At 37.3% G+C, this 27,423-nt stretch overlaps 1 protein-coding gene across 1 annotated transcript in view; it reads left to right on the forward strand.

Annotated features, from left to right (window-relative positions):
- The window catches only part of abcc8 (ATP-binding cassette, sub-family C (CFTR/MRP), member 8), a gene marked incomplete at its 5' end in the record, with an annotated part of 88,005 nt that overhangs the window by 25,755 nt on the left and 34,827 nt on the right, over positions 1–27,423 (forward strand). The window contains 14 exons of the mRNA XM_081356877.1: positions 1,982–2,116; positions 2,301–2,463; positions 10,965–11,005; positions 11,087–11,232; positions 13,058–13,166; positions 13,521–13,637; positions 13,746–13,818; positions 14,287–14,392; positions 18,942–18,974; positions 22,436–22,468; positions 24,226–24,324; positions 26,557–26,641; positions 27,085–27,165; positions 27,248–27,385. Coding sequence (XP_081213003.1) covers positions 1,982–2,116; positions 2,301–2,463; positions 10,965–11,005; positions 11,087–11,232; positions 13,058–13,166; positions 13,521–13,637; positions 13,746–13,818; positions 14,287–14,392; positions 18,942–18,974; positions 22,436–22,468; positions 24,226–24,324; positions 26,557–26,641; positions 27,085–27,165; positions 27,248–27,385 — 1,359 coding nt within the window. The remainder of the gene's footprint in view (positions 1–1,981; positions 2,117–2,300; positions 2,464–10,964; positions 11,006–11,086; positions 11,233–13,057; positions 13,167–13,520; positions 13,638–13,745; positions 13,819–14,286; positions 14,393–18,941; positions 18,975–22,435; positions 22,469–24,225; positions 24,325–26,556; positions 26,642–27,084; positions 27,166–27,247; positions 27,386–27,423) is intronic.

Here is a 27,423-nt window from a genome sequence, read left to right on the forward strand (position 1 = left end):
GTTTAGAGGAGGATTTTTTTTCTCTCCTTTGTTTAATTATTGGATTTGGCAAATTGTGTAGATTACATTATGAATGCAAATTTAAGCAAGAATGCTCTTTCTTTCATTTACACACATAAAAATAAATAAAAAAACAGGTTCTGTTTTCTCTATCTGTATCAGAATGCACAGGGAATGCAAACAGAACTCAATGCTTATATGCATTGAATAATAAAAAGAATTGTAATTCAATAATAAAATAACTTCCTCGACACTTTATGGATGTAATCTTACATATCATCACCTTCCTAAAATAATTATTATGTAAAACAAATTTCCAGTAATTTTCAATCGTTTTCACGTTTGTTCCCCCATAAACAAGTTCACTCTTACCTACCTTTGAATGGCATGACATGAGCTGGATACACACAGATTCTGAGCTGAAGAAAACAAAAAATTGCAAAAAATGTTGCAAACCCACTCAGTATTCCTCTCACTGCTTCTGCTGTCGACTGTTTCTCCTGAGGTTAGACAGACTAAAAATAGATCCAGATATTTCACACTGTGTATGACAGTATTTTATCCTTAAAATCCTCATCTTGTAAAATGTATAGTGCCACTTGTTGAAAGTTTTTTTTTTTTTTTGGCTCTTGAAGAAGATATTAGTGTATATTAGTAATAAAAATGCACTCATTTGTGGCAGAGCAAAAATTCAACAACACCAACAATTAAGTCATCAGATTACTCATTAGAAATAATGAGTCCTAGAGAACGTTTGTTGTAAAACAGATTGTGTGTGTGTGTATATCATCACTGTCCGGCGCTATTGCTATTTCTATTTTGTCATTAAATCATTTTTTTCTCTTCAATTATTATAATTGGTCACCCTTTATGTCTGTCTGTGGGTTTTGCAAATATTTAACCAATGGAAAGTATTAAAAAGAGCTTTTGACTAAACCTTGTAACTCCATTGGCTCCTCAAACTGTCAGTCATACCTCATAACTCCACACACTTCTATCGTGAATGATAATTCAAACTATAATAAACTTTATAACCTGTAAGTTGATGAAAACATAATGTGATGCATTTACTGCCTTAGATGCAGCCTATCTAATGACAGACAAAACGCGTTTGTCCAAAGTTCTCAGGAAGTCAGTCCCTACGTTGAGCATGGCACGTACACCGCTCTTGGGGTTGCTCCTGGCTGCCTTTGTGCAAACCTTGATTAGTCCCCTGAGGCTCTTTATTTTTAGTGAACTTTTTTCTTCTTTTTTTTATTGCTGCATATATGTAGTTCAACCACATGCTCAGCTTCTCCATAGTAAGACTATTAATTATGTAATATTCATCATATCTTTTCTCCTTTTTTTCTCTCCTTTTTTTTTCACTACACAAAAGAATATGTTTTCCAACTGGGGTCCAGGGGTCCACAAGGGTGTCTGGGAAAAATGTCCAAATTAATAATTGAGTCCATTTTTTTTTTTTTTTTATGTTTCAAAGTTGAAATGTTATTTTAATTAAATGTTTATAATTATATAATTAAAAATGTTAAACTTGTTTATTATGTTTAACTCAATAATTAAGCACATTTACAGAATTTCATAATGTTAAGTTTTAAATTATATGATTAATTACCATTATTTTGTTTTGTTGACAGCCCTAGTTTTAACAGAAATAAAGTATAAATCTGCATTTTATTTAATGAAAGAAACCCCTGTAAAACTGCCTTGATACTTATTAATGATATTTCAGTGTTAACATAATACAAAGTAAACATTTTCCAGGTAGTTAAATGTGTCTTTATGCATGAAAATATATAGCTTATTTTATATTTTAGAAAGGGGGATCATCATACTTGTGGGTTCTTGGCATAAAAAAACTATGAAAACCAATGACTCTTGTGATGACAAAAACACCTGGCACATCTTTATCACTTGCTGTGACAAAAGTGCCACTGAATGTAAAATTGATATCAGAAGTACATTTTCCTCTTGGTTTCAGATCATAGTGGGAGTCATCCTCCTTTACTACCTCCTGGGAATAAGTGCCTTGATAGGGGCCACGGTCATCACCCTCCTGGCTCCGGTGCAGTACTTTGTGGCCACCAAGTTATCAGATGCACAGAAAAGCACATTGGTAAGCTACTTTGTTTATTTTCTTGATAACATGCAGTCAAGTGAGTGACTGTGCAAATACAGATTTTGTTCAAATACAAATGATATTTGCGCAGGAAAGCCAGAGCTTGTCCAAATGATAAGCCTGTCAAATACAGAGATTCTAATGTATTGTAACTAATGTATAATTTATGTGACGACCTTAGGAGTATTCCAGCGAGCGGCTGAAGAAGACCAATGAATTGCTGCGGGGTATCAAACTCTTGAAGCTGTATGCCTGGGAGCACATCTTCTGCTCAAGTGTGGAGGAGACCCGCGGCAAGGAGCTCACTAGCCTGCAGACCTTTGCCCTGTACACCTCCATATCCAGTAAGACACTTAAGCTTTCACAGTTACCTCACAGAAGAACAATAACACCTATTTGTCCCTAAATAATGATTAAGACTGTGTATAATAGCAGCTTGCACTCTTTATCAGCAACAATTTTTGTCAGAGACATAAAACTTGATCATTGCAAATGGTGTTGGACAAAATGTAGAAATCTCATTTTAGACAATTACCATGTTTAGTGTAAATTGTAAACATCATAAACAAAATCTCTTAATCATATATATATATATATATATAAGGAAAGGATCTAGGTGCAGCAGTAAACAGTCCTTTTTAAACAATAGTAAACAATAGTCCAACTGAGGAGGAAGGAGGGAGGTCTATGTGGGGGACGCAGAGCAGGGACATGTCAAGCAGGGCCAGGGCGGAGAAGAAGGTGGGAGGAACCAGGGTGGAGGCTGAGGCAGAAGAAGCCAGGGTGGAACCCCCAGCAGCAGTCGCAGGACGACGGCCCAAGGCAGAGTCGAAGACAGGAGGAGCCATGTAGAAGGCTTGCTCAACTTTTTCAGGGAGACGAGTGACGAGACTGAGCCCATGGTGGTAGAGACCCAGGCAGAGCTGAAGAGATGATGGGACCAGGCAACATCGAAGGTCCTGGAGGGCAGGGCGGAGCTGCAGAGACTTGCAACTGAGGTGGAACCGGGGGCGGTAGAGGACTGAGGTGAAGGCGGTACGACCGAGGACCAAGGTGGAGCCAGAGGGAAGGAGAAGCCAGACAGAGCCGAAGGGGTGGAGGGACGAAGCGTATCTGAAGGCCCAGAAGTCTGTGGCGCAGGCAAACCAACGACTGACCAAGGTGGAACCGGCGGGAGCCTGGCCAAGCTGTAGGGACGACGGTCCCAGGTGGAGCCTAAGGGCTGAGGTGCTAAGGCGGAGCCGACTGGTCAACTAGCTGAGATGGAGTGAGGGGCAAGGAAGATCTGGAAGATCGATGCGGTCAACACTGGGGCTGAACTGGTGAACTCGAAGCACTAGGCGTAGAGGCGGAGCCAGCATGGGAAGAGCTGAAAGGCTGAGAGGAGACAGGCAGGGCAGGATTGGGCAGTGCAGACAGGAACTTTAAAATCAGTTCTTTAGGATGACACAGGACAGACACATTACTCACTCTTGACAGACACGGAACATGCAAATTTTCACTGAACAACCGTCTTGGCCGACATTGGACTGGCAGATACTTCACATTAATCAGAAACAGGCAGACGATATACGTATATGTATGTATTTATCAAAAATGTTTTATACTGTATAAATATACATTTTAATAAATATTCTATAAATATCAATACATATTTTAATAATAATAATATTTTTGTGTATATAAAATGTGATGTTATGATATTTAAGTTTACAATGTATATTTGTATATATTTTTAATAAATATTAAATAATTGTTTATATTTTTTCATTATTTGACAGATTGATTATTTATTGATTATTTATTTTATTACTATTTTAATGCTAAAAAGCCCTTTCGATAAATCATAGATAGATAAATATTCCAAATGATTTTCAACAAGTTGTGAGGGCTCCTCTGAGATCAACATTTTCATATTTCCGCCTCATAGCTGTCAAAGTCACCTCAGTTTGGACTTTGTTTTCATTCTCACCGTTTCCCCTGCCTTGTTGTCATAGTTACAGATTTGATTTTGTCACTCAGTTCTGTTGTGTGTCTAATCATCCTTGTTTGCCTGTGTATTTAAGTTCCCTATTTCTGTTAATCACTTTCTGGTTTCGTCTATTGTATGGTTGTGTTGGTTTGCTGTTCTCCTTGTATGGATTTACCTGTGGATTTATTAAAAAACTGCTACTTTACTACTTTAATCTTCATGTTCATGTGCGTTAACATAACTCAAGACAGAAGACCCAAGAAGTGATCCACGCTATGCGTTAAAGATTTTCGTTAGTTTTTTGGCTTTTTGAAAATTTTCTAAAAAGGACAATCTCTCCTTTTTGTTAATATGCCTTGAACAAGGGACTGTTCCCTCATGGAACACCTGGAGGATTTCCTCTTTTTATCACATCTATCAAACTTCCCGGATGACTGCCTCTGCACATTTCTACATGCCGGTCTGAACACTACACCAAAAGAGCATTTGTCCGGGGAGGGCCCTTGGGGGAGCTTTATCGATTAAGTGGAGTGGGTGCTGGTATCCTGTGGATCAGCGCTGACCATCGGACCAGCTTATGATGACGCCAGCCCCACTCACAACCCAGTGCCCAGACAGAGACCATCCCGCTACGAGGAGCAAACACACAAGCCCAACGCAGAGCCCGCCTCCGCCGTGATGTTTGAGCCCGTGCCAAGAAGAGCTATTGAGCTGGATTACCCTGGAGCCTGAGCTAACCGCTCATCACTGTCTCCCATCAGTCCCTCAGTACCACCCCAGGATCTCAGTGGTGTGGCAATACCTTGTGCTTGCTGTGAGCCACCTCCTCCTGGGCATGGGGAGTCTGTCACTCCACCTTCAGCCTCAGAATGCTCCAGTTCACCTTGACCCATCGCCTTGGCTCCTTGGCCACTCCTTCCTCCCTTGACTCCAGCAAGGACCATTGGGCATTTGACCTCGCTGGGCTCCCTGGGACCACCAGCTCCACCTGGGTTGGACATCGCACCACCTTCGACATGGACCTGCAGGCCGTCTACTGTTGTCCGGTCCTCCACCCCCTACAGCTTAGGCTAGCTCCGCCCTCCCTCAGGCTCCGCCTCTGCCCTTGGTTGCTCCAGCTCCACCTCTGCCCTCTGGATACCTGCTTCCATCTTGGGGGGTCGTTGTAGCAGCTTCGTTGCGGCCTCCCAGGTCTTCAGTGTCTCTACGCTACATCGGCTCTTCGGCTGCATGGTGGGCTCCACCTTCTATGTCGCCATCGCCTCTGGTCACACCCAAGGTGCTGTCTGGGTGCCTTCCTCCATGGCTCCTTCCTCCAGCCATGGATCTCAGTTCTGACTGTGGCCCGGGTCATCACCTGCCTGTCCCTGTTCAAGGGACACTAGTACTAGGGGTGTGAACCGACACTGGTCTCACGGTTCGGTTCGATTGTGATTATCATGTCATCGATTCAGTTCAATTCGATATCACAATGCATCACAATGCACTGCATCCTCAATTTTAAATTTTACTTCAAAAGTGATGTGTGTGTGCATGTGCTCGCCTGTTCGGGAAGTCGCAGTGACAGAAAAAGTGACGTTCCAGTTTAAGTTATCTAAAGCTGTGAGTAAAGCTTGTCATGAGTGAGTAAAGCTTGTTTATGCCATTAAGAAAAGGAAAATCTGTCAAATAAATGTTATTTTAAAGAAATGTTAATTTAAAAGCAGCGCTCATTAATCAGTGTATTATTTTACCATTAAAGATGCGCGCATCAACCGTCGCCGAATCCGCTGTTGAAGGTGACGATCATCCATTTATAATTACGCGTAACAACTCAGAATAATTGTAATTTGACCATCGGGTGCGGATACTTAAATCAGAGAAAATTATTGGGGCAGGTGGATGATTTGTTTTTGGCTGTGGATTCGGGTGACGTTGGAGCTCATCCGTGCATCTCTAAAGCCGTCAGACTCAGCCAGGCGTTAACAGCTTGGGGTGAAAACGGCTGACGTGGTTTATCAAGTTTGTGGTATTACCTCGTGCATATTCTATTTGTGCGTGACATGAGCGCACACAGCGCGTGTCTTCTGCGGGTCGTGCTTACCAGGTTGTTCATAAAAGCCAAAATGTGTCCAGATGTAGGCTTTTAAAGTAGTTGGAGCATGTTTAATCACTCGCACTCGCGTCTCACCTTCCTCTGCCATTGTATGACAAATGACGTCAGAAAAGCGTCAGTACATTATAATCGGTTATGGTCTATTACTGAACCGATACCGAAACGTCCTCGTCTGCATCGTAGAAACAATTAATTTCGACACCCCTAACTAGTACCACCCTCAACTTTCCCTTTGATCCCTCTCCCGGACTCTCGTTGTCCACCTGTCCTCCTCCATTTATCTGCCGCCGCGAGACCACACCTTTCCAGGAGGAGGCATAATGTCACATCAGTTTGGACTTTATTTTTGTTCTTACCATTTCCCCTGCCTTGTTAGTTGTTGTACAGATTTGATTTCGACACTCAAGCGTGTCTAATTATCCTTGTTTGCCGGTGTATTTAATTTCCCTTGTTTCTGTTCTTACCTGTCGGGTCTCGTCTGTTGTATGATTGTGTTGGTTTGCTGTTCTCCTTGTATGGATTTACCTGTGGATTAATTAAAAGACTGCCTGCTACCTTCATTTTCGTGTTCGTGTGCGTTAACATAACACAACCCATTACAATAGCTTGCTGGGAAGTCAAAACGCATTATGCATAAAAAGACTGTTTAAGAGAAGGGAAAAAAGAAAATATGTCAATGTCTATGCATGGGTGTTTTTTTTTTTTTCAAGCTTGAATTGCAAGCAAAACATCAACTAACTTTTAAAAAAAAAAAGAATGCTAAGTTCTTAAGTGGAATATGACTCTAACAGTGCTGCTTTCTAAGGTTGTTTTGATTTATGTCAAGGTTACGCAGTCTTTCAACCATAAGACCTGTTTGTTCTCTGATCTTTTTTTGCTGCTTTTTTTGTGACACTAGCAATAGAAGAAGGACTGTGTTGCTCAGCAGGAGAACATTCTGCATGCAGTGGTGCCAAGAGACACCAGGTTCATGTAAAATTCAATTTGAATCAATATTCTTCCCTACTGGTATTTTTGCAGAGGATCACTCAATTTCTATTGCTCTTTTAAAAGATCTACAGATTTCAATTCAACATACTGTATATTCTTCAATGAACAACAGCTAAGTTAAAGAATCACAAATGAACTCAACAAGAATATAGCAGAACATACTAACCTGGAGGCCAATAGAGGACACTAAAAACCCAATTTTCCCATTTTTCAGCAGAAAATGGGCACACCCTGGCTGACAGCAAACAGTTGGGGAAGGAAGTCCCATCAGTGTGATTAAACTGTAGACCCACAGAAGTGCATAGCAGTAAAATAAAATAGCTGATAGCTTGATGCAGCAGAACTCAAAGGAAACAATCACTTTGACAATATCATCCCACGGACCCTGTAGGTATTTTAATCAAAGTTATTTCTTTTTTTCTGACAATTTAGTAGTGGATTGAACTTGGCAATCCATTGTAGACACAAATGAAATTTAGTTCTAATGGCATTTCTTGGTGTCATCAGTCCTTCCTAGCACATAAAGATCATATAGGTGGCTCATCCCTCACAGCAGAGAAATGGACCATGTCAGCAGGGATGACTCCAGGCCATTCCTTCTATACACACTGCTGTACTAGTTTGGTTCGGAGGCAATGAGCAAACTTGCTCAGAGGCAAGAGATGATGATAGCTACTACAGTCTCTGGTTAAATGTCAGAGACGGTTCAGGCTCTATAGAGCAAAATTCCCATTCATTTTTTTTCCATATAAATATTGATTTTGAACAATTCCATAGAAGCCAATAGCTCCAGGGTTATTAATAGCCTGAAGTGACCATGTACTCGTATGAAGCATTCACTGAATTCAATTACTCTTCCTAGACTCTAAAGCAGTGTTTCTCAATTGGTGGGCCACACGATCATTTTGAGTGGGTCGCAGAGTGTGTAGTCAAAGAAATAGCAATGACAACAAAAAATCTAATTCTACATGTTCTTCTGATGCAAGACTTTTATTTTGAAAGACATGCATGAGCGCTGTTGGGTCTTCTGTCAGATGCAGTTTAAGTAAAATGTATTTGAGAAAAACGCTTTGTCCTGATTCAGTATCTGGTGCGCTCAGATGAGATGTGTTCAGGCTATATGTCAGTGTCATTATTCTAAGGTTATTTTCATAATTTGTTAAAAAATAAAAAGTTTCGCTTCGCTTTTTTTCAATTGTGGTATATCACTTCACTATATATAAAAGCATGCAACGTCATAGTAACATTGTCAATTAGTAAGTCATGAAATTATCAAAATGTATCCCTTGGTTCCACAGACTAGGCTTAAGTCTAGTCCCTGACTAAAATGCATGTTTGAGCTGTTTAAATTAAAAGCAACTTGCACTGACCTATATTAAAATATAGTGCCATTGTTTTGTCTAAAGATGCACATCATTATTAGTATTTTTTTGTTGTTCTAAGGCATGTTTATAAAAGCTACTCAAATGTTCTAATTGAACTAAGGCCTACTTCTGGCTTAATCTAAGCCTTGTCTGGGAAACCAGTCCTATACCAATAAATTACATAAGTGGAACATAGTGTATTAACTGGAAAGGATTTACATGTTTATTTTAATCAAGATCAGTGTCCATATATTTTATTAAAAGTTAATGTTAGACGTGTATTTACCATAGTAAATGTAGCTTTTGTAACCTTGAACCAAAATACCACTTCTATTTTCACTTTGTGTTATTTTATATATTTTTGATGATTGTGGTGTATAGATAGATAGATTTTTCGATACATATTGATACTGAAATATCTGAAACTCTTCCGCAGAATACACGATACCCGCGTTCCCTCACTCACTCGTTTCAATTGTTCAGGATGAATGTTGTTGGAGTTACAGTAAAAAAAAATATATTTTCAAATATATTCAAATAGAAACCAGTTATTTTAAATTGTAGTAATATTTTGCAACATACTGTTTTTAAATAAATGCAGCCTTGGTGAACATAAGAGACTTCTTTCGAAAACCCCAAACTTTTGAATGCCTTAAACATGTACAGTATAAGAAGTGAAAAAGAGCTTTCAGTAGCTGTCAAGAGTCCTAGATCCGAAAGCCACAACTATTTCAGTAACATCTGGATGAAACTGGGTCAAAAACACGTGTAGCTGAATCTGAAGCATCTCAAAGAATAGTACAGTAGTGCTGAATCAATGTGGGCCGGTGCAGGAATGTGTCATTGTGCAGTATGACATGAAATACCTTTGAGATTTATAGTTGTCAGCTCTGAGGGATTGTAGGGATTTAAGGTAGTCCATAGGGTACTAATTAAGACCTGAGCAGACATTCATGAGTTATGAATGCAGTCAAGTCTAATTTAATGGAAAGTGAAGGTGTACATTTGTGAGAACAATAGCGGGAAACATACTTAATAAACAGTCATATCAGTTCCTCAATGTAAAGGGTTTGCAGCAAGTTGCACTTACTTATCAGCAATTACTTAATTGACCGTTCGCAAAGACCCGCCCCCATTAGTTACTGTCGCTATGTCCGACAAGCTACGGCGTTCTCACGCAGTGAAAAATACATTGCGGAGTAGAGGAGACTGACAACACGCTGACAGACAGGACAGACCAGGTTACTTTTCGGTTACGTTTGATATTAAACATATTAAACAAAGTCTCACCTTTCAAATTTGGTCATTTTTTAAAAGAAATTTAAACAATAAATACCGCTCTTTAATGTGTCGTGACAGATCGCTGTAGAGCATCAGTTAAAGCTGCTCGTGAACCGATCATCTCTTTCTTCTAGTTAATTTATGGCCTCAAATAAACATGAACAAACATAAGAAGGAATGTTGTTTTAACCACGTCAGTACACTTTGTTTTTCAAGTTCAAATCCTCCCATGTTAATCTACTACAGTAACTCTCCTGACTGCTTTGTCGGACAAAATGGCGGATGGCGAAGTATGATTGGTCAGATCACCTGTCAATCAAGCTCCCTGCGAAGGGTTAATTGCAATTACCTAATCAAATTCTGGTATTTGTTCATTTACTTTCAACCAATTTTGTTAATTAATTATCAAGATTGATTCAATTATGTCAGCAGCCAGCTGGCAAACACTTTCTGCAGATACAGCATCCCTCAGTAATCAGCAGCTTGAATGTGCACTTTTCTGTGCTCAGGATTCACTCAACTGTGACACTTCCATCATAAGCTGTTTAGAAGAGCAAGAGCATTAATGGAATTGCACTTTTAACTATGTAGGTTGGAAGCTGGAAGTCGGGCATGATTCATGATTCAGGCATGAAAAAAGTTGTGTCTTTGAACAGAAGTATCAGAACGCCAAAAGAGGGAACTGTTAGTAACCTGGCCCTTAATGTCATGTAACAATTAACATTTAATTTAGCTATCAGAGCTGTAAGAGCAGATGCATGAGCTGATCAAGTGTAGAAAATCCTCTGAGCTTTGGGTCCAAGATAATGGAGAAATAAATCATGCTTACGGGTGTCTGGCGAGCCAAGTATCTCAGCTTACAACACTGATAGATCATTGTCAATGTTCGCACGCTCACCTGGGCGCTGGAGAAATTATGTACTATACATCTCAATATGTCTTTACTACATGGATGTATCTGACTCAATCTATATTCTACTGGGAAATTACTAGGTACTAGTAAATCAAGTTACAGCACATGGACACATGGATAGAAAAAGGCGAAGATAGACAGATCAGTGTGTTCACTGACATTTTTATACCTATCTGCATCTTTTTTTTTGCAAATGAATGAGCAACAGTGTTTTTTGTTTGTCTTCACAGTATTTATGAACACGGCTATTCCCATTGCAGCGGTTCTCGTTGTAAGTATACAGCATTCAGTCTGATATCTGTTCATAATGAAAGTGTAAACACGGCAGATGAAAAGATCACGTTTGTTTCAGACGTTCGTGGCTCATGTGCATCTGTCGGATGATGCCGACCTGTCCCCCGCCGTGGCCTTCGCCTCCCTCTCGCTCTTCCATATCCTGGTCACTCCTCTCTTCCTGCTGTCCAGTGTCGTGCGCTCCACCGTCAAAGCCCTGGTCAGGTCAGTTGCACGCTATTGATACAGGGTGAGATAAATAAAATGAAAAATTACATGAAAATTAAAAACCGCCACAGTAGGTTTTGAAAAAAGATCCTTTAATCCTGTAAACTCTGTAGTTTTTTTTTAAATAAGTCTTTTTTTTCTTCTTTTTTTACCGTTTATTGAACCTTTAGACAACATAAAAAGGTTTGCATATGTTTTTTTTTCCAGTTGTTGAGTATCATATTTGATACATCAGGCTTTTATGATTTATTAATTATGGTATAGTGAGAATACGTAGCCAGCTCACTCTCAAGGAGGAAAAAACTGCTCAATTTTATTAAAATATGCAATTTGGTGCTGTCTCTGATATCTATGTGGCTGAAATTCTTACAGCTTGTCATGTAAATCAATGAGATCTTTAAAACAATATACAGATTACTTACATAAAATGCATATAAATATCAGTTGTCACTCTATATCTCCCAATAGCAATACTATGTCTTAGTAGGATGATATTTAAATGCTTAGTTTTATGATCAAATGTCTGTAGTTTCAATATTATATTTTTGTATTATATTATATCATACTGTATATCATATTTGATACTCATATTTCACCATTATTATTCTTTTAAAATTGTGTATGGATGATCAAGTAAACCTAAGTTGCTTCATCTTGAAATATTACTAACAATTTGACATTTATTCTTATGTTTACTTTATAAAAATCGGTAAAGATTTCACAGCACAGCACTTGACTTGACTTGACTTAAAAATGATAAACTATCAGTCAGATAACAGAAGGCATGCATTAGATTGTGTACAACAGGTTTTTGAGCAGTTTTAATCATGTTAATCATTTAGAAGCCTTAGAAATGTGTGTATCAAGTAGGCTTTATAGGGTTTAACATTAAAATTATTATTTATATTCCCCTTTTTCATAACAGACTCTTTCTGCTGAACCAATTATATAGTACAATTTACTGCTTCATTTCTGTGCGGTGTTGTGCGATAGCAAATCTGATATGCAGCCCGCGACATGGGTTCAGGTTTACCAGGTTTTAATTAACCACCCAGGAATATAATGAATCGTTTCTGTGTGATTCTGGTGTCAATGTGTGTAAATCACTTCAGATCGGCCGTGCGCTGTGTGCGTTTTCCCTTCTCGTCACCGATAGACTCTCCTTTGAAGATGGAAATGTGTGTCTGTCTGTGTGCCTCAGTTTCAATTTCATGTGGAACACATATTAGAGAGTGCAGGCTATATATTTAGTGTACAAATCATAAATCAGTGCTGTCTGGATAAATAGGCCATATGTGCCACCGGTCTCAATATATGACTTGGCACCAGAGGGAAAATGACTGCCCGCTAGTGAACAACATTTTTTTACGATAGCGCATCAGCTGTTTCCAATTTCTTTTCTACTTTATCTACTTGCAACAGTACATTCTAGTCTAGAAAATGAAATGCATCTGTCTGAGGTCTCCAAGTCTCAGGATTTATTTCCTGCATGTTGGATCGTGGTGATAATATTTCAGAATGGAATTGACTGGCACACAGTAGGCAGTGCAGATTTTCTCACAAAAAAATTATTCCCTTTTAGTAAATAGAACTAGTTAGTTAAACAGAATTATATATATATACAGTATATATATATATATATATATATATATATATATAGTATATAAAAGTATATATATATATATTTGGAAGGGTTATTTTCTAGGAAGGGTGATAGTCATCTCAGAATGTCACTTATTTCTTAATATGTGAACAAATAATTGCTAAACAAGAATTTTGACAGTTGATGCGACTGAATACTGTATTGTTTTCTTTTGGCCAGTGTTCAGAAGCTCAGCGAGTTTTTCTCCTGTGATGAGATTGGAAGTGAACAGGAGCCCAGAGCAACTATCCTACTCAATTCAACCAATCACAACAAGTATCAAGCCCTGGTAAGTCAAGGCAGTTCACCATAAAAGCACCATGATATAAAAGCTTGTGTAATAAATAGATAAATGTTAGTTGGTTAGTGAAAATCAGACTTTTTGTCTGAAATTTGTTGCATTCTTGATGTGAATAATATAAATAAATGATTATTAAATAAATAATAAATTTAATTATTTGTAATTAAATAAAATATTTTTATTTAATTACACGCTTTCAATAATCTGACAATATGACTATGACTATACATTATTTATGTTTGTAATATCACAATCCTGGTAGGCCTGGAGAGGTTATCAGTGTTGAAGAGGATGTTCATGCTGAGCTTTATTAGATGTGTTGTTTTTCTCACCTCTGTAAAGCCTCTGAAGGTGGTGAACCGTAAGCACCCAGTCCGAGAGGACTGGAACAGCTTTGCCCTTCAGAGCGAGCAAGAGGACGAGCCGCTGACTGTGGAGGATGAAGATACCTGCATCAAGGTGAGAGATGGGTTATATCTGCACTCGGGCAGTAAACAAGAATTTCAACTATGTGAAGAGCCCTTTGAGAATAGGAAGAACTGTCAGTCTCCATTACGTCCATTCTAGATAACAAGTGGATATTTCAGCTGGACTGATGGAACCGCAACGTTGTCCAATGTGGATATTAAGATTCCTTTTGGTAAGTCCTGTCAAAAATAAATCTACATGTGCTGACAATGTTGAGCCATGGCACTCCTGTGGCTTCGAATCTGGCTTGTGCTATCACCTGATCTACTAACTCCAACCATAAATGAAAATTTGACATTCTAAACTCATATGGAACATTATAGAAGACATTTTGAATAATGTGCAGGCTGCTCTTTTACAAGAAAAAAATGTATGAAGTATCATAAAAGTAGTCCATATGACTACTATATACAATATAATCCAAGGTTTCTAAAGCCAAGTGATACTTTTTTGTGTGGAAAAGAATGAAATTTAAACCGTTTTTTGTGTGTGTGTGTGTGTGTGTGTGTGTGTGTGTGTGTGTATGTGTGTAAAACTATCTCCTTCACCACATAATCTTCAGTTTCAGTTTGACACACAGATGTGTTTTGTTGCTCCATGAAATCCACGTTTCTTGATTCTTGATTCATTCTCTCTGCAGGCCAGTTAACTATGATAGTGGGCCAGGTGGGTTGTGGGAAATCATCCCTGCTGCTGGCTGCGCTCGGCGAGATGCAGAAGATCTCTGGCACAGTTATATGGAACAGGTGAGAGCTTCTGGAGCGCTCAACAGTGTTGGAGACTAAAGGCCCATTCACACCAAGGACGATACCTATAACGATAACTATAAAGTTGTAATAATCATTCTAATTCTATGATAATAGAGAAGTCCACACCGCAAGTACAATGACACAGAGAAACATATGCATTTGCTTAATGCATACTAAAAAATTCTTAAAAAAAAGGTTCTTAGGACATCTCTTATGAACCTTTTTATCATTATTAATATTTAATTAGTTTTTATTTTTTTACATTTTTATGTATTTCTATTTAGCTTTATTTTTATTTTAGTTTGTCATTTTAGAACTTTAAGTTTTTCATCTAGTATTTAGATTTTATTTTATTTTAGCTTTATTTAAATTAACACAATTTTAATGCATTTGCTATTTAAACAACGTGGCGCAGGACATGAAAATGATAACTGCGTCGGGCTGAAACTAGCAATAAACATTTGCGTCGCGCCTGGCGCTGCATTGTGCCGACTGTATGATAGGGTCCCAAGTGTCATAATATAATTATCACTAAGGTTTATTTCCTTCCCCCGTGTCTTTCCTGGTTTAACACTGGGTTGGGATGTGGCAGATTGAATAAAAGATGGGAATTGAAAAGCTCTAATCGATGGCCGAACTGGTCACCCTAATTTCCTTCCCCTGGTTGAAGTGATTGGTGTGTTCACTGGATGGAATCCCATTTGCGATGAGAGCTCTTTGAATCAGTGCGCACACGGAGAGCACTGTGTGCCGAGAATACAATGTAATGAGTAATGCCTTTCATTTACAGCTTGAAATTGCTTTAATGGTGCTGTGGATGTTTTGGGGATTGGTAATTCCTGGAGTCGCTATTATATAAAGACATTTTTTGATAAGGGTCTGTTAAGTGCAGTTCTGTTTTTTACGCTTATATAACTCTATTATCCTCAATCTCTATAAAAGTTTTCTATCGTGCTACCAGTTCTTGTTAACTTTTCAAAGAAGATCTTAACTCATGTGGCTGTTCAGTTCCAGGCTTGTGTAAGAGACAGAAAGAGCCTATAAAGGATAAACTGGACTGCCGCTGGTATTGATTCCCAATTTTGAGAGCCAAAATTTTTAGCGGGATTGGTGGACCCACAAAGAATCAATTTTGGGTGTGAGGATTTATGTGAGTCATCATGAGGAATCACATTTCCTTGATATTTTAAAAATGTTTAATGTACTATGAAAACAAGCTCTTTCAGAATTCAAAACTTCCTAGCCAGGCAAGAAAAAAGGAGCATTTTTTGCAAATAAGATTAAAAAAGGGGCCTAATTCAATAATAATAATAATAATAATAATAATAATAAACAATCTTAAGAAAAAAATCTTTAAAAAAAGGTTCTTATGAGATCTCTTATGAACTCTTTTTATCATTGTTATTATTTGTTAATTCGTTTTTTTTTTACATTTTTAGTTTTTATTAATTTTATTTTAAGTTTTATGTATTTCTGTTTAGCTTTATTTTTATTTTAGTTTGTCATTTTAGAACTATTTTAAGGTTTTCATCTAGTATTTAGATTTTATTTTATTTTAGCTTTATATATATATATATATATATGTTGTAATCCTTAATTTTATTAAACATCTATCCTTTTGCAATTTAAGTGTGAGGCTATCCTTGCGTCGAGAGATTATTTACAGGATTTAAATACTACTTACATTTTAATACCATTCTTAGGAACTCTTTTGGGGAATGCAAAGTATAAAAGTCAGTTAAATTATAAAAGAGTAGTTTTAAAGAATTACATTATTAAGATAGTTTCTGTTACATTTTAAGCAGTTCAAGACCTTGGTGAATCCGACCTCTGAACTTAAAGTTTATACAGATGCATCACATGACCCTAAGTATCAAACATTGAGGCTATTGGCCAATCACACACAAGCTGCACTTTTCACTTTTCACAATCCCTGATAACCTCAAAAAGATCTTGGAAAAAAAAAAGGCCAAAATATGTTACTGCATCTTACAGTGCCTCAAATGTCAGTAGATCAAGGGTAACAAGGCCATTTCAGAAATACATCAACATTAGAGCGCCAGAAATGCGTCACACCTGACCTTGGGTCAAACAGAGGCTGCGATGCACCCATCCACCACCATATCAAGCCCTTTTCACAAATGAGTCACCTGTTCTTCAGCCTGTGCTGTCCTACAGGCTATTCATGATTACAGTGTTGATTTGGGGCTTGTGTTTTGATGTTTGCACACCCTTTTATGAGACACATCCTGGGTCAAGCACAACACAGATGGACGTTTGTTCAAGTGCCAGTCCTCCCTGGCAACAACCAAGTAATTGAGCCCAAATCAAAGGGCCTACTTAAGATAACAATGGGATTAGACAGACAACGTGGAACCACTTTAAAATATGAAATATAAATAACCCTGTAGAATAGATGCATCAATAGGATAGAAGCAGTCAGTGAAATGAAAGGGGTCCGTCAGTAAAAAGGTTGCCCCTTTGACCCAAACAAGTACTCTTTAAATGAGTTAAACCTAAATAATGGCATCTATTGTAATGGCAAAGACATTTGAAAGGAACTCTAGCACCCCTTGAGTACCGAGGCTTGTTAATGAGTACACAATGCATTGGCCAAGCATTTTTCTACATCTTCTACATGAGAATCATCTCCGATATTCAAATGGTTTACATGGTATGTGTGCCCAGTATGGCTAGGCTAGCTGAGGGTGAAGCTTATGTTTTCTAAAGATAGACTACAAAGCCTTATGGCACAAAATATCTCCTTGAACAGTCGTCAACTCTTCGAGTCTTGAAAAGCCGATGTTTATACAAACAGTAAAATGACTGGGTTGACTGGGTGTTGTCTAATTGTTGTCTAAAGGAAATGGTTTTTACGTGTTAATGTTCATGTTGGGTTCGACATCTTTTGGCTGATGATCAGAGAGTATCAGGCGCTGTGACAAGAAAAGCTCTCTTTTATCTGAATCGTTTATCACACAAATGTCCACATAAATGACTCTCAAAGCTTCTGATCTCAACATGTCATGTCCTAAACATCAGAAATAGGACTTAACGGAAAGTATAGATAAGCTAAATAGTCTTTGATCCCTGACAGTTGTTGTCTGTAAGCATTTACTGGTTTTATTTTTATTTTTAGTCAACTATTTTGCTTTGTATTAAAGAGATCACAGACAGATTACTCTACACGCTAATAATTGTTTTTTTAACAGCTAAAGAACACACGGTTGCAGAATTTTCTGTATTGTTTAAGCTTGTTTCTTATAAACAAGGCCATGAGAGTATCAACATCTCTTTTTATCTCAATCATTTATCAAACAACTGTTATCTGCACAAATAATGACTTTAAAACAGCTATAAATGTCAACATGTTCTACACAAGTCTGTGACACAATGTAGTGATCATTATTTTAGAAGTAAATCAACAAGCAAATTTCTTTTTAATTTATTTTTTTTTTCAGATTTTTTTTTCCGTAAACATGATTATATTTTCATACAGTGTTTATTTAATGCAATATTTAAATATTATTTTTAAAAAATAAGATTTTTTTCATTAATAATTCAAGGTACTATCATTTTCTGTATTATTAAAGTTTGTAAAATTATGATATTGACAGTTGACAGTGAAACTGCTCTTAAAAAATTACAAATAAAAACAGATGAAGGGGTTGGGGGTCATTTGGGGGGTTTTATGAATGCACTGACAGGGGCCCCTTGAAAGTTTTGCTTAGGGCCCCAGAAGTCTAGGAATGGCACCTCTACAAATGCTATGTCATGATTTAAAAAATTTCAGTAATTATATATTGCCACACAGTGGCTAATTACATCTCAGTATGGTGTGTAAAAAAAAAAACACTTTTATGGACCCGCGTACGTCATCTGCATTCTTCAGTTGTCCATCATGTGGATTGACAGTTTACAATTCATTAGCATTAAAACAATGTCTAAGAATATATAAAGAAGGTGAAAATATTCAAAACACGTTGCAGTAAGACTTCAGCCTCTTAAATTGACATGTTGAGTCCTAGATTAACTACAAAGCCTACATGGGAAAACATTAAAGAGTACTCTATATTATGGCTTTAAATGTGCCTTAGTATTTTCTTTCTTTCTTTTTCTTTTTTTCCAGTTTTGAAAGGACAAAGCATAAGAGCTACAACTGCAGCGGATGCCTTCAGGAAGCAGAAAAGCTCTTATTTATATAACTGTTGACTTTTCAAGGACATTTTTTTTGTTTGTTGTTTGTTTAGCCGCAGAGCTATAGCAGTGGCACTTTACGGATTTTATTTTGCACGCCATTGTATCTTGCCTTTCAGAATCCTTGCAATAATTCACTGGAATCTCTTAGAAATGTAAAATAGCAATTAAATAATAAGATAAATAATTTATTACTAATTTTAGCTCTGATTTCATGTTCACAGTCCTTGACTGTTTTTTTTTTTAAGTGATTATATTTCAGTTTTTATCACAATCAATTCACATCACCATCTTTGTCATGTTAATTTCTCCTCCTTGAGTTATTAATTTTGTGTGTATTATTTTGCAGACTGCCCACTCTGGATGGCGATGGAAGTGAAAGGTAGGTTCTGTTTTATTACAAAGCTGCAAAACACAAGCACAACCATTTATCCCATCCCGCAGAGAGCCCGTTAATTATTGTGTACACACGATGAGGGTGTGTGGATGTGTCCCGTCATGCTGTGCAGCGCTGATCCTTTTCTCTGTGGTTTGTTGGCTTGGCAAAATCCCTCGGCTTTGCTCTTCTGTTCTCTGTACTTCCTCAGTTACCCTCAGCTACTTTATGAGGTCTTTGTAATTTTATGATTCATAATGTATTATAATATATCTGCCATTATTGTAGCTGTACATTTATTACTGTAGTTTTTGATGCAAAGCTTGTTTGAAATGGTATGCCGCAAATTATGTGGCATTATTTTGGCTAAAATCTTAGACTTATTCTTCATGGCAATACCAGAATGCATTGATAAAGTGTAGAAAGCATTGCATAGAAAGCATAAAAAGATGAACATAGTCCTTATTAAAATAGATATCAAGTATTTGTGTGTTATGTATGTAGTTTGTGCATATTCTTGAATATTTTGAATTATTCACTTATGACGTTCCAGATAAGTTAGGAATACTGCCTTGCTGCGTATATAAAAATGACTGAAAATTATTGTCTGCATGTGCAGCTGAAATTTACGGAGCTCCTAAAGGGACATGGTGTTGGGAAATATTTTATTTCAATGCTTTTGCTCGCAAAACTTTTGTGCTGCTTGAGAAACATTGCACTCTTTCTTTAATTTTTTTGCAAAGAAACGTTTTGTTTGTGAGTTAATGCAAAACTGATGATGAAAAAAATATAAGGTGGGAGGAAGAACTATATTTCAGTGCATTTGCGAGCGAAATCAATGTTTTTTGGGGGAATGCAGCACTTTTACAAAACAAAGCAAAAGTTTTGCAAATGAATGTAAAGTTTCTCGGGGAATGCAAATATTTTGCAAGAGAACACATATTTCTCTTTCAGTCGTTCCATACATTACATACATAACCGAGTAATGTATGTAATGAGTTATGTATGTAATTACATACATAACCGAGAGGTTGCTTAGGGAATTCACAACTTTTGAGAGAGAACAAAAATTTTTGCAAGTGAATGCACAAATCTTGGGGAGCGCAAAACTTTTGTGCGATAACATCTTTGCAAGCAAAAGTAATGTTTCTTGGGGAAACGCAGCACTTTTACAAAACAAAGCAAAAGATTTGCAAATGAATGCAAGAATCTTTGGGGGGGTGCAAACCTTTTGCGTGAACACATTTTTGCCAGCGAAAGTTTCTTGGGGAACGTGAAAAAATGCGAAAGCATTGAAATTTGTACCTCCATCTTGTATTTTTTCCATAATTATGTCCCCTTCTATGAATGCTCAGTTCATTCTAATGTTAGCATTTTAGCTAATCTAACAAGTCGATAGCTGTGTATCAAAACCTCAAGCTATTAATATATGTCAGTCTAGTCAGGCTGCTCACTAGGTTTTAAGACGGTTGTTGTTTTGGCCAATTTTCATATGGCAAGCGGAGCAAGGACAGAAAATGATGAGAAAACCAGATTGGGAAATGACACCTGCTGGATATGTGTAGCTTGTATGTGCACTACATGTTAGCTTTTACACTTTTATGTTAGCATTTACACTTACCACTAAGCCATGGCTCTAACAGAGACAGCTGTAGTTTTAATGGTTCTCTTATCTACTGTAATGGGCGAACTCATTTGGTTTGTCTGTTAAATATGCAAACTCTGTAGGGAATAGCTATTAAAAAGCATTTTCCTTTAAAGTCGACAGTTGGTGCTGGTGATAAAATGTGCTAGCGTCCCCCTGGTCATCAATAAAACAACACGCGCTGTCACAGTGTGTGAATGTGGGTGTGTGAGAGTGTGTAGGTGTCTGTCCTTTTCTTGGCAATTGAGCTGGTATGGCAAGCCAAGAATAGACGTCTCTTATTACTGTTGGCAGCACTCAGTATGTCATACATTACAAAGCCAAGGTGTATTATTACCGGACATGAGACATCTGTTATTTCATTTAATTCACTGAAATGAAAAAGAAATTTTGATACTTCAAAAAACGCCACATGGTTTATTTAAAAAAAAAAAGTGCTATTTCCTAACTACAAGCCGTCTTTATGGCCAGTTTTTCCAATAAAGCTTGACAACCAATTACAATCCATTCTTGCCACAGCTCAAATAGAAAATGGTAATGTTTGGAATGGAATACTAAAATTATGTATACTAGCAAAATGTATGTGAAACAGTATGCATTATGCAATAGGCAGCATTTTAAACTGTATTTAAAGAAGTTTTGCGAGTGAACGCAAAGTTTCTCGAGGGAACACAAAACATTTGCGAGAGAACGCAAAAAAATCTAATTTTTTTCACCCCACCACCATGTCCCTTTAGGGGCTCCGTATATTCATGATGTTGGTCCACCAGTAAATAAACATTGAAATGCTGCTTGGTTGGTTTTCTTGTCAGAACTTTATTTTGTATTCAGTTTTGTGTAAAAATTACAACTTTTGGCAAGACTGTTGAAGTTGATTTTGCTGATCAATTTGTTTGAATCGTTTTTAGATATAATTATGCAACTCTCCATATAAATACTCCTATAAAACTTGGTCTTTTTCTGCTTTCTACATGTTCTCAAGGACAACATGACATTACAATCCCAAATGCTCAATAGACAAATCCATTAAGAGTCTTTCTCCCTGTACTCATCCCTATATAAACGTTCATTGGGTCAGCTGCACTGCATTGCGATTCCCCCATACATGATTACACTGCACTTCTTCAGCCTCCTATTACATGGCATCAGCAGCAGTGCTTCATGTCTAATGTGAAGCCCGGGGGTGCTGAGAGAGATGTACGGCAGAGGTCACTGTGATCTGCTCGGCAATGATTGTGTGCGTAAATGTCTTTTTATGATGCTTTATAGTTGGGTCATCTACAGCAGTTCCATGACCATGGAGAGCGAAGGTTTGTTTTTTTTGCTGGATTTGTCATCTATAAAGGTTAAAGAAAAAAATTAGCCGGGGTGTCCCTCACAAAAATGTGGGGAAATTTTGTGAGAGCCCTATATCCAGATTAACTTTTTAATGGTTTTACCCACAGTGCTGCATAATACATGGTTACTGAGACTATTTGGGTCAAGAAATTCATAAATGATGTAGATTTGTTGATTTGACCTATTTTTGACCTTCAAATTCAAGATGGCCGCCAATTTTTGGCTCTTTAAATGTTAATTATTCCAAATCGTCTGATTAAACCCATGTTTTTAAAACCATTAAAAAGTATGATATAGCGCTCTCACAAAATTTTCCCCCATTTTTGTGAGGGGGCAACCCGGCTAAATTTTTTCTTTAACCTTTTTAGATGACAAATCCAGTGAGAAACAAACCTTCGCTCTCCACGGTCACGGAACTGCTATAGATGGCCCAACTATCAGGGGAGTCTCTTAAAGTGGTATTTATGTATTTGTGTTTTTTTAGCCCAACAGATGCAGCTGCAGAGGAGGATATCAGGTGTGTAAACAAGCACACACACACTCGGTTTCACTGTGTTGGTGGGGACTATTCTATTCCCTAACCATAAATCTACCCATTACAGAAAACGGTCTGTTTTTTTACATAAAAAGTAGTGTATTAATTAATACATTTACCTTATGTAGGTTATTTCAGGTTTTACTATCTTTGTGGAGACATTTGGTCCCCACAATTTAATATAAACCTGTGTACACACACACACACACACACACACACACACACACTCTATATGCCAATTGAGACTATAAACTTCATATATAATTTTTCTGTGAACATATCAAAAAACGAAGCAATCAGAAAGGTTAATGTTTTACCTTAGGCCATGGATACTGACATCTAACTGTTTGTTAGAGCACACAGTACATTTTAAAGAAACCGTTCACAAATTATCATTTTAACTCATGTCGTTCCAAACTTATATACTGACATGTAAGAAAAAAATGTATATCATGGCCACTAATTAACAGTTTGACTTCCTAATTAGTCAGCCCGTTTCACTAATTCTATCCCTCATTTTAAAGGTAGGGTAGGCAATTTCTGAGAGGCTAGCAATAGCAAGCTAGCATTGAAAGCATAAGATCCCACCCTCCCTTCAGAGTGTCTACAAAGCCACGCCTCCTTCAAACGCACACAATTAACGCACGTTAACGTTATCGCTTACGTTAAATTACCTCATGTCTCAAAGCACGTAACATTACAATTATTAAGAACATAAACAACTTTTTTAAGCTCTTACTTGTACGACCTGACTTCTGCAGTTAATTTCGACGTTGATAGTGTTGAGATAGAAACGCAAAATTCAGAGTTAATTAGTTCTCTCGTTTTACAATTTGTGGCCACATTGTAATAATTCGTTCCCATATTTTAGTTTAATCAAAACAAGGGAACAAACTAGTACAACGTGGCCACGATTTACTAAATTGAACAGATTAATAAGTCGTGGAAAAGAATTCTTAATAAGTGGCCATAATTCAACTAAAACGAGAGAATGAATTAATTTGTGGCAATGTCCGCTTGCCATGTGCGGGGCCCTGCATTTAATATGTTATTATTTTTTGGAACACATTTTGCACTAACAAGCCAAATTTTACAGTATTTTATTGTTATTAACAAAAACTAAAACTGAAATAAAAATAAATTAAAGCTATAAATATATATAAAAATCACAAAAGTACATGACAAAATTTCTAAAACTTAAAATAAATCTAAAATGAAAACTAAAATTTAAAATAAATCTAAAATGAAAACTAAAACTATAAAAGTAAAAGCTAATTCAAAATAGTAATAAATACTGACACTAAATATAACATACTTTAATAGTATTTAAATAAAACTAAAATAACCTAATACTCACCACACCAAACAACAGTTCATAGTGACCAGCAATAAGGGGGGAAAAACATAAATCCCATAAAAGTTTCTACTTTTGTGCCATATTTAAGCTTTGTGTAAGTAGATAAAGTAGAAAAATAAGGTGCCTATAGTGCAGGTTGAGCTTGACTTGAGATCTAGAGTTCATGCCATGGGTTTATAAACAACAGCATTTGGGTTTGGAACAACATGAGGTAAATTATGACAGAATTATAATTTTTTTGGTGACCTTTAAATTATAATTCTTAGTGTAGATAAAAAAAAAAAAAAAAAAAAAAAAGCTTGAACAAGCCTTTCTTTTATATTTAAGAGCAACATTGGTGTTGTGAAGGAGATCACTGATGTTATGGCAACCCCTCTGACAGGAAAAGAGGTGCTGTGGCATACGCTTCCCAGAAGCCCTGGCTCCTAAACACCACACTAGCGGAGAACATCACTTTTGAGATGCCTCTAATAAAGCAAAGGTAAATGAACTTCATGTACTTTCTGCCCACACAATAATATTACAAAAACGCCACCATATGCCGACTGGGTACAACATTTGTGCCAAATGTGCCTTCCGTACCCATTAACCCGTGTCTAGCACCCTGTCGCCATGGTGATGTACAAAAGTCAAGTGTTTACCATCCTTTTTTTGTCTCGTTTATATTCCCCAGTGTCCATTTGTCAATAGAAATGCGTCCTCTTTCTCCATCTGACATGCAATCATTCTCGCCTCTTTAAATTTTTGTATAAATATTAACAGTCATGAGACAGACGTAGCCATGTGTAAGTGTTTCTCTGTAAGTCGACGCTTCTCATGATCTCTGTTGTATATTCACCTTCCCTGGAGCCTCAACAGCTGGCTGAGGTGTGTGTACTCAAAGTACACGAGGACACAATCTATGTTTACAGTCTGCTTATATTGTTGAGGTGCAGTCCCATTAGCAAAATTACAATGAAATTGTCTAGCGAAAAAGTAAACTGTTGATAATGTAGTGGTGTATGAAGCACCGTTCACATATAAGCAGCATTCTGTTGGTCAATGCACAAATTTGCATGACAAATTAAACACAATGTGAAAACTGCATGGGGAAAAGGTTTCCCGATTAAACAGCATCCCATTAAAAATACAGTATTTTTATAGTATCACAGTATCTTTAATACGTTGATATGTAAATTATCTCTGTTATGATAAGCTAATCTCTGCGTATCCGAGTATTTTACACTATTATCATTTTATTGTAAGTTTTGTCCTAAGTAACTGCGATCACGGCTAAAGGATATTTGGCCAGTCTATTGGGTAGCTCCGCCCGCAAAGAAATCTAATTAGTCGACAGTGCCATATAATACTGCTGTAAATTAGGGTACGTTTACACGACAATGATATGCTTAAAGCTGAGACGTTTTTCCTTTGAGTTTTCCTCGTACAGATTGTCAAAATTATACCTATTTAAACGGATCAGCAAAAACGACTAAAAACCTTGTATTCTGCTGCCAGGCCATTAGATGGCGATGAAACACTATAGACTGAACACGTAATATGACGTCATCGTCTTCAGAGAATCACGTTTTTATTGTTTACTCAGAGACCGTTTTTAAAAACTTGCACTTTGAAACCCGTTTTCAAAAGTTCGCGTTTTCAGGCACCCAAAACGCCGTTGTCGTGTAAACGAACGGCCAAAACGCATAGAAAGTTGTACTTTTTTTTGTGTTGGAAACGGTGTTGTGTAAACAGCCCATCAAACATCACAAATTAACTGATTGGTTGTCATTGTGTTGTGTACAGTTTCACATTACTGTGGACAGGCATTCTTGACGTCTTGTAGAAATGGAGGTAGCGACTTTTCTTTTGTATTGTGACGATTGGATTTTGAGATGAGTGTTGCATTGAAAATGGTAGCAGATCTTAATGTGACTTTGCAGTCTATTGTAAGAAAGTTATGGGTTAAAGAAGGCTAAATGATTGGCATACGTCACCAGAGAGAATTCTGATGTTTGACCAGAAGATCCTGTTATGACATTTTAATAAAAAAAAGTTGAATCTTTTACTCAGAATCAGTAACATGCATTTAGAAAAGTGTTTTTTTTTATTTCATGCTTGACTTTTATATGTAAAGGATCTCTGTTATGATTGGCTAATCTCTATGTACTATAAAATTTTACACTATTATCATCTTATTCTAAGTTTTCTCTTAGCTAACTGCGATCACAACGAGAGACCAGATATTTTGCTGCTCACTTGTTTTCTGTTGGGTAGCCCCACCCACAAAGAAATCTCATTGGTCAACTGTCCCATTTAGTATTCCTATATACTAAACATTACAAATGTTCTGACTGCTTGTGATTGTGTCATGTAAATTTTCACATTGTGGGCAGGCAATTTATTAAAAACTTGCGCATTGTTCGGACACCGAGATTTCAATAAATGACCCGAGGGAAATTTGGAGGGAAATTTGCATTTTTGGTCTATGGCCCAGTCCCAAATGGCATACTTAGGTGGCTTTTTTATCATTTGTCTGTAATTTTAATATCAGTGCAAATGCTTTAAGCACTATTATATCAATGACAGAGTCCATGCAGAGAATCAGTAATTTATTATTAATGACAAATTTTATTTCAACATCAATATTTAAAAAAAGTAATAAAGATAGATTACCACGTAGTGTTAAGTGTCTAGACAGCTGTGCTTCTGTCTCATCTTTTGTTGTGTCCAGGTATAAGGCAGTAATTGAAGCATGTTCTCTCCAGCCGGACATTGACATCCTGCCTCAGGGGGACCAGACAGAGATCGGAGAGCGGGTCAGTGTGTCGCCTATGTGAATCTTGTGACGCATTTCGTTACCAGCCATCTGGAATGAACTGCATATGGTTGAGTTTCAGTTATGATGTGTCATATTGAATTTCACTAATAAGCCTACATATTTTGTTTGAGACATTCTCGTGATTTAGTAGCTAGGTAGCCGTTAAAAGACCGCTGCCTCGTTATTTACTCTCGCTCATTCAGGTTTTTAGCTCAGGTCACATTTAAGGCAGCTTGATGTTGTAAATGGCTTTCAGGTTGTAACTAAAAGCCTCATTTAAAGAGTGTCGGCCAAGTCAACATGATCGATCCACATGACATTTGCTTGTGTAACGGTTACCTTAACAACTTCTACTACCTTCCTCCGACTTTTTGAGGATTTTAATCAGTACTTAACAGCCTTGCTGTTAACTTTCCTCATCCTATTCGTTCTTCTTTCCAGGGTATTATTCTGTCTGGAGGCCAGAGGCAGCGAATCAGTGTGGCTCGAGCTCTTTATCAAACCACCAATGTGGTGTTTTTGGTAAGTTCAGAACCATCTACACACAAAAAGTAAGAAGTGAGACTTCAATTCATTTTTTTTTTTTGTTGTTGTTTAATCATAGGATGATCCTTTCTCAGCCCTGGATATTCACCTGAGTGATCATCTGATGCAGGAGGGTATTCTTAAACTACTGAGAGAGGAGAAGAGAACGGTGGTGCTCGTGACACACAAACTGCAGTATCTCCCTCACGCAGACTGGGTACTTCATATGCAAATGCACTTAAACAGACTTCTTCC

This window comes from Scardinius erythrophthalmus, assembly GCF_964197995.2.
Source record: "Scardinius erythrophthalmus genome assembly, chromosome: 24".
Classification (NCBI taxonomy): Eukaryota; Metazoa; Chordata; class Actinopteri; order Cypriniformes; family Leuciscidae; genus Scardinius; species Scardinius erythrophthalmus.